This window comes from Peromyscus eremicus, chromosome 19, assembly GCF_949786415.1.
Source record: "Peromyscus eremicus chromosome 19, PerEre_H2_v1, whole genome shotgun sequence".
Classification (NCBI taxonomy): domain Eukaryota; kingdom Metazoa; phylum Chordata; class Mammalia; order Rodentia; family Cricetidae; genus Peromyscus; species Peromyscus eremicus.
Genome location: NC_081435.1, coordinates 38,094,152 through 38,102,373, shown reverse-complemented (window position 1 = coordinate 38,102,373; position 8,222 = coordinate 38,094,152). Strand labels below are relative to the sequence as shown.

Sequence of the window (8,222 nt, the reverse complement as noted above, 5' to 3'; positions counted from 1 at the left end):
GTACCGTAGCCATTGTTTGGCCTGGGGAGTTAAACACATCACTTAAGAATCATTTGGCGTCGAATGTGAAATGGTATGCCCGACCGCCAGAAGAAACATTTAGGAAGAAGGTAAGGCACGAGATACAGGAGTTCACACTGTCCCTGGAGAAAGTCCTGGGACCAGTTTTCAGTGGTTGCAACCGCTCCTTTGCAGCTTTTAGCCATCAAGGGCGCGAGGTGCTGCAGGGCTGAGCGCGCACTCGTCCTAGAATCCGGCCCTGCTGCATAGAACCTCACGTTATCTTTTAGATACACAGAAATGCACGAGAAGATTCGGTGTCCGGGTGGCTTCTGGAGGTGACTCCTTTCCCCGTCCCAGGAAACCTATTCTTACCAGCCTAGCCACATAGCTCAAGCCTTCCTTCCTACTGATAGGTGAAGAACTCCCGCCCTGACCAATGGGCTCCTTTCATTCTGCAACGGGGCGGGACCTCACGTCGCCTCTGAGGCCCGCCCCTCACGTGACGTGCGTGCGTGCGTGCGTGGCGCAGACCGCTTTCTCCAGCGCGTGGCGCCCCCCGGCGGCGGCGCTCCCTCAACGCGACGGCCTGACTCTTGACATCCAACATGGAGCCGCAGGAGGAGGCGCCAACGCTCGGGGAGTCCGTGCCTCGGCCTCCTGGGGCCTCGGGGTCGCCGACGCCGGACGGGGAGGAGGAGCGGCCGGAGGGCAGCGCCCCGCTGGCGGCGGCTCCCGCGGAAGCCGAGGGGGACAGCGCGGGCGCCGACGGGCTGTGGGGGCTGCCGGTGGAGCACGCCGAGCGCAGGCCCGAGTGCAGCCGCTGCCGGTGAGCGCGGGGCCGGGGGCGGGGCTGGCGCCAGGGCGGCCCGGGAGCGGCGGCGCCCTCTGCCGGCCAGGCGGACTCGGACGTGCCTGCCGCAGCGCGAAGCCTTTCATCCAGGGCCGTGCTTATTTAACCTGACTTCCTGCAAGGCTTAGTGCTTTTTTTGTTGTTTTTGGTTTGTTTTTGTTTTTGTTTTTTCAGACACGGTTTCTCTGTGTAACATAGCCCCGGCTGTCCTGAATCTCGCTCTGTAGACCAGGCTGGCCTCGAACGCACAGAGATCCCGCCTGCCTCTGCCTCCCGAGTGCTGGGATTTAAGACGTGTGCCACCACTGCCTAGCTTTTTATTGTTTAGGGTAAAAATTTAGGTATTCTGCAAATTTAACTTTTTGTACACGTAAAAAGCATATTTCTAAGGAAAATCGTTAATTTGTTTTTTTTCTGTTTGCACAGAAAATGTGTTTATTCTTGAAAATGGTTTGTTCATGGTGAATGAGCAAAGCTGATTTGTAAATTGTTACGTAAGCTAATCATATGTTCAAAGTTGAGCAATAATACATGCCAAGAGGCATTTTCCCCCTTGATCTTAATTAAATCTTTAAAGAGTGACCAGTTAAAAATAAGACACACCGGGCGGTGGTGGCGCACGCCTTTAATCCCAGCACTCGGGAGGCAGAGCCAGGCGGATCTCTGTGAGTTCGAGGCCAGCCTTGGCTACCAAGTGAGTTCCAGGAAAGGCGCAAAGCTACACAGAGAAACCCTGTCTGGAAAAACCAAAAAAAAAAAAAAAAAAAAAAAAAAAGACACCTTAGAGCTAACTAAACGTTTGATTTACTTTCCCCTCCCAAATAAGAATTATAGTATTATACTCAGACATTTTCTTCAAATATCAAACCACATTAATTCCTTAAGTTAATTTGCCCCAAATTAATAATTTATAGTATTAGTATAAGTTAGTATACTATTAGTATAGTATTAGTGCCTATGGAATTAAAAACTATGCAATCAAGTAATATTCTAGTTTAAAATCTGGTATTATTTAAAAGGAGTTCTTAAATTACAAAGTAATTGAGAAAAAAGTGTGTATGCGTGTGTACATATGCACACCTGTCAGGTATGACTATGGCAGAGAGAGGACAGCAGCTTTGTTTCTCTCTTTCCATCTAAGTGTGTTCCTGGGATCAAACTCAGGTCTGTGGGCTTTTGCGGGAAGAGTGTTTAGCTGCTGACCGCTCACTGGCCCCAAATTTCTTTTTGTATATTTTTATTTAATGAGATAGCTTTGTGATTTTAATAGTGTTTTTCCTCTGTTTTAAACCCCTCCTCTCTCTCTGTATGTGTGTATGTGTGTGTGTGTGTGTGTGTGTGTGTGTATGTGTGTATGCATACACGTTTGTGGAGAATAGAGGAAAACCTTGATGTTGGTCCTCACTGTAGTTCTCTTTGAGGCAGGTCTCTTGCTTTGCTACTGCATATGCCAGGCTAAGGACTGTAAATGGATGTTTCCTGTCCTGACTGCCCGGTCCCAAATAACTACTCAGAGGCTTAATCTTACTTATAAATGCTCAGTCAATAGCTCAGGCTTGTTACGAACTGACTCTTACACTTGACCCATATTTCTGTCTATGCTTTGCCATGTGGCTCATGGTTTGTTACCTCATTTTTAAAATAATTTATTTATTTTTATTTTATGTACATTGGTGTTTTGCCTGCACGTACGTCTGTAGGAGGGTATTGGATTCCCTGGAACAGGAGCTACAGGCCGTGGTGAGCTGCCATGTGGGCGTTGGGAATTGAACCTGGGTCCTCTGGAAGAGCAGAAGTACTCTTAACCACTGAGCCATCTCTCCAGCTTTGTTACCTCATTTTTTATACGTCCTGCTTTTTTGGTGGCTGGCTGGTCGTCTCCTCTGACTCTGTTGCCCTTCTCCTTCCCATCATCCTTAGTTTGGTTACCCCGCCTATACTTCCTGACTGGTTACTGGCCAATCATTGTTTTATTAAACCTGTTCATGTGACAAATCTTTACAGTGTACAGAAGGATTATTCCACAGCAAGGGGCCCCTGAGCTGAGATTATAGTCTCAGCTACAGTGCTTGACTTTTTGTAGCTCGGGGGATTTGAACTCAGGTCTTCCTCCTGAGTGGCAAGTGCTTTACCCATTGACCCGTGTCTTCTGCCTCTGTGCTTTTGTTTTTTAGATACTGTCATTGTCAGATGCTTAGTGACAGGGATATCTGCTCTGGCTTTAATGTTTCTGTTGCTGCTGCACATAGTAACAAACTGCACAAATAAGTATATGGGCCCTTAGCTTTCTAGTACATGTGGCACATATTTGTAACAAGGTGTTTCTTTGCCGTTTCTAATGCATAGATTGTTTTCCATGCCTTTGGCTATGGCCATTTGTAATTATTTTTAGGTGAACCATTTTTACTTATTGTTTTTTCAGTTCTCTTGCCAAGTGCTGGGATGACAGTTGTGTCCTACCATGCCCATCTCGTTATTGTCCACGTTAAGGTTAAGCTCATATCTGCTGAATCCTTTTCCTTCCTGTGACCAGATTCTCGTTTCTCTTGGTGGCTCTTTCCTTTTCAGTTAGGAATGCAGATTAATAATACTTGGAAGTATTTCCTCTGCTGAGGGTTTTTTTCTTTTCTTTAATTTAAAAAAAAATTCTATTTGAAGCCTAATGAAAAGATGGAGAAAGAGAGGACATTGAAATTGAGTCAGTAGAAGTTTCAGGACCATTGAAGGAAAAAAATATATCAGTACAGCAATAAAGGATGGAAAAGGATTCTTCCTCTTGGAGTATACCAAGAGCGAGCCCAAATTTGAAATCTCCCCTCTCTCCTTGTGTCTTCCATCTGCCCTGTTTTTGATCCATTTGCCCATCTGTCTTCTGTCTGTTGTCTGTGTCTGAAGTCTGTCCCTAACAAAGAGCTTTGTTCAATATTTATTGAATAGCACAGAAAACATGGAATGGGAAAGAAATGAGGAATGCTTTTTTACAGAAAATTTTAGCAGAATTTTACAAGGAAGGGATTATTTTCCTGACCTCAAATGACCCAGAGTAATACTTAAAACCACTGAGAGATGCTATTAAACTATAGCTACATGTTGCTTCCATATGGTAGATATTTTAACCTATTGGCTGATTTCAATAAATGATTCCTTCTCCTCCCCCATCTCTGTCTGCCTCTGTCTCTGTCTCTGTCTCTGTCTCTGTCTCTCTCTCTCTCTCTCTCTCTCTCTCTCACACACACACACACACACACACACACACACACACAAGCAACTATTCTGAGTTTGAGGCATGAAAGAATTCATAGTTTAAGATTAAAGATCAGAGTTTAGCTTTTGTTGTGAAAACTGATTGCTTGTGAAGTCCAAGGCAGAGTTAGGTTCTAAGGGTTATATTGTTTGCTGAAAGGCAAGTTAAACAGAGTTAATATATAGTAGGGAAACAGATTAAGTATATAGTTTTAAATGGTCTCAGGGCATATTATTAACTTGGTTGCAAGGTCTGGCAAAATTTTAGTTCTGAAAGCGAGATATTTTCAGAAAAAGCTATTCCCACAAAAAAAATAAAAAGAATAGGTATGTAATAAGCCCACTGGCCTTGCAAAAAGGATTAGAAAAATCAGCTCAATAGAAATATTTCTGGTTGGTTTGTTTATATGGGTAAGTTTCTTGGCAGACTTACCTTAGTTTTTGAGTTGGGGTAACATATTTGAGAATATATTCATCATTTTAACTGTGTTATAAGTTTGCATCCTGTGGTGGTTTGAATGAGAATGGTCCCCATAGTCTCATATATTAATGTGTGGTTCCCAGTTGGTGGATGTTGTAGGAGGTGTATCATGGGGTGGGCTTTGAGGTTTCAAAAGCTCACACAGGCCCAGTCTCTTTCTTTCTCTGCCTGCTGCTTGTGGATTAGCTGTAAGCCCTCAGCCACTGCCCCATTGCTGTGCCTGCCTGCCCGCTGCCTTTCTCTGTTGTGTGATGGCCATGGACTTTAACCCTCAGGAACAGTAAGCACACCTCCAGTTGAATATTTTCTTTGTAAACTACCTTGTTCATGGTGTCTCTTCACAGCAACAGAACAGTAACTAAGACACATTTTGTGGCATTTAGATTTGTAGTGTTATAATAGTCATCAGAACCATATGAACCCAAAGCCTTTCATCATCTTAGTATAGATGCCGTGTCTCAGGTTTCTTTTTGCTGTAATGAAACTCCATGACCAAAAGCAGCTGGCAGGACAGAGCATGGGCTTATTTCAGCGTACACTTCCAGGTAATGTCTGTCACTGTGGTAAATTAGGGCAGGACTCAAGCAGGTCAGGAACTTGGAGGCAGTAGCTGATGCAGAGTCCATGGAGGAGTGCAGCTTACTGGCTTGCTCCTCACAGCTTGCTCAGTCTGCTTTCTTATACATCCCAGGGCCCACTCCCCAGCTGTAGCACCACATCAACCTTGAATCTAGAAAATTCCACATAGACTTGCCTACAGGCCAATCTAATGGAGGCATTTTCTTTTGTGTTTTTTTTCCAAGACTGAGTTTCTCTGTGTGTAGCCCTGATGTCCTGGAACTCACTCGGTAGACCAGGCTGGCCAATCACTCTATAGACCATGCTGGCCTTTAACTTACAGAGATCTGCTTGCCTCTGCCTCCTGAGTGCTGGGATTAAAGGTGTGGGTCACCATTACTGGCTTAATGGAGGCATTTTCTTTCTTTTCTTTTCTTTTTCTTTTTTTTTTTTTTTTTCCCTTTGGTTTTTTTGAGATAGGGTTTCTCTGTGTAGTTTTGGTGCCTGTCCTGAATCTCGCTCTGTAGAGCAGGCTGACCTCAAACTCACAGAGATCCGCCTGCCTCTGCCTCCTGAGTGCTGGGATTAAAGGTGTGCACCACTGCTGCCTGGCCAATGGAGGCATTTTCTAATGGAGGCTTTTTCCCAATTGAAATTCCTTTTCCCAAATGACCGAGGCTTGTGTCAAGTTAACAAAACACTAACCAGCATACTGTCTCTAGTAATTTTCTATTTACCCCTCTCAAGGACTCTAGTAATTTTACCTTTTTCTTTTTGACTCTGACAAAAAAACAAAAATTCGATATATATATATATTATATAATACCATATATATGGTATTATATAATGCTTTAATGCATGTAAACATTCTAAAATGTTTGAATCAGCATATTTCCACAAACACTTCTTTATGACTGAAACTTTTAAACTCCTTTCTTCTCGTATTTTGAAGTGCACAATACATTATCATTATTATCTTCTCTAGATTGTGATGGTTCTTAGGGCTTTCTTTGTTTTTCATGATTTTGATGCTTTTGAAGGACACTGGTCAGTTACTTTGTAGAATATTGTTTAATTTGGGTTTGGCTCATGCTTTCTCATGACTAGTATAAGGTTATACATTTTTCGAAAGGATAATAACTGCAGAACAGTGTGTCCTTGGCACACCACATTAGAATTTCATAATAGGGATGCTTATTTAAAAAGAACTGTGTGTGCAGGTGCAGGTACATGCTGAGTGTTAGTGGAGGTCAGAGGACTAGACAGTTGTCTTCTTCTACCTCATGGGTTCTGGGGACCAAACTCAGAGTAGCAGGCTTGGAGGAAAGTGCCTTTACCTGCTGAGCCATCTCACTGGCCCAAGGGTTACTTGAAAATAATTAAATGCATAGGGATGTTCTGCTTGACTGTATTTCTGAGCACCAATGTGACTGTCTGTGCCTGTCTGCCTGGTTCCTGAGGGGGCCAGAAGAGGGCATCAGGTGATATCTGGAACTGGAGTTACAGTTGTGAGCTGCCATGTGGGTGCTGGGAATTGAACCCAGGTCTTCTGGAAGAGCATCAGGTTCCCCTACCTGATGAGCCATCTTTCCAGCCCCATTGTTACCTTTATTTATAAATTTTAGTTTACATTTTTCACATTTAATTTATATGTATCTGTTAAAACACTGAAAAGATTATTAGAATTGATGATTTAACTTGAAAATTAAACTTATTCATAAAAATTTTTACTCTTTTGAAGTAGCAGCTTAAAATAACACTGTATAGTAAACAAAAATATTTTCTTTCTTCCTATTCCTATTTTAGCTATTTTTTTTTTCCTATTTTGAAAAATTTTAGTTACTTTTTAAAAAAATCCTTTAGGTCTAGCCAGGATCAGGGTCACCACCATTCCTGTCCCACCAGGTGTCTTCCTGGGCAGTACCACCCCAGGACCCTTCATCTACTGTGTGAACAGAGCCTCTGGAACCCTTCCCCAGGACTTGTCCCTGGCTTTCTCAGAGGGTGTTACTCTTTTCAGAAATGTCCACGTGTTGATTGGGCTCTTCTTCCTTCTCCTCGTCGGTCTGTCCTTTTCTGCTTCTTTTTTCCCCTTCAATCATGGATTTCCTTAACAGCAGTTCTCTTAGTGGAAACCTTTGTTAGGTCTTTTCTTGGGGCTTTTAAAGAAGTGTTTTTAGTTATTTTGCAACAGAATGACCAACACAGAAGTTGGTCTCAGCTCTTTGGCCACACAGTCTGGAATCCAGTAAGTAAGTATAAACTGAAGACTTGATACTTGGGTTTGAAATCAACAGGCATCAGATAGCAAAGTTGCCTCCCAGTGGGCCAGCAGTGGTGATAATTCCTGATTCTCTGTATGCTACTTTTTTTGTCACACTGATAGGGTAGCTGAGAAAACCAACTTAAGAGGGGGAGGCTGATTTGGTTTACTGTTTCAGAACTTTCATGGTCACTTTGTTCTTTTGCTTCTGGGCTTGTAAGTGGTGAGAGACATAACTTAATGGCTAAGAGGGCAAAGTGGTTCATGGTGGGTGGGAGGCAGAGAGAGAGGCCAAGAGAAATGGGCTGGAGACTAGAAAAGTCTTTCAGAGTCATTACCACTCCCCATCCCTGTAGCCGGAATTTCTCCAGTCCACTCGGCCCCGAGGTCCCGCAGCCATTTATAAAATAATCACTCAGAGGTTTATATCAATTACCAACTGTATGGCTTATGGCAGGCTTCTTGCTAACTAGGTCTTTCATCTTAAATTAACCCATTTCTATTTATATATTGTCACGTACGTGTTACTCCTTGGATGGCAGTTTGGTCCCTCCTCCCACTCTCCTTTCTTCTCTCACTATCTCTCTTGGATTTTTCCACCTGGCTCCATCCTGCCTTGCCATAGGTCAATGCAGCTTTATTTATCAACCAATCAGAGCAACACATATTCACAGCATACAGAAAGATATCCCACAGCACATTCCCCCAGCCTCCTTTGTCCATCTGGGCCACTCAGGATACAGTGATCTCTCTAAAGCCCATCAGCTGGCAACTAAACCTTTATACATTCACCCTCAAACCATAACACTTTTCTCCCTAGTGAT

At 43.4% G+C, this 8,222-nt stretch overlaps 1 protein-coding gene across 1 annotated transcript in view; it reads left to right on the top strand.

Moving 5' to 3' along the window:
* The first annotated feature begins 566 nt into the window (after nt 1-566).
* Dtwd2 (DTW domain containing 2) overlaps nt 567-8,222 on the top strand; it is a 63,466-nt gene continuing 55,810 nt past the window's right edge. Inside the window, exon 1 of the mRNA XM_059246229.1 lies at nt 567-829. Within this exon, the coding sequence (XP_059102212.1) occupies nt 609-829 (221 nt within the window). The 5' untranslated portion in view covers nt 567-608. The remainder of the gene's footprint in view (nt 830-8,222) is intronic.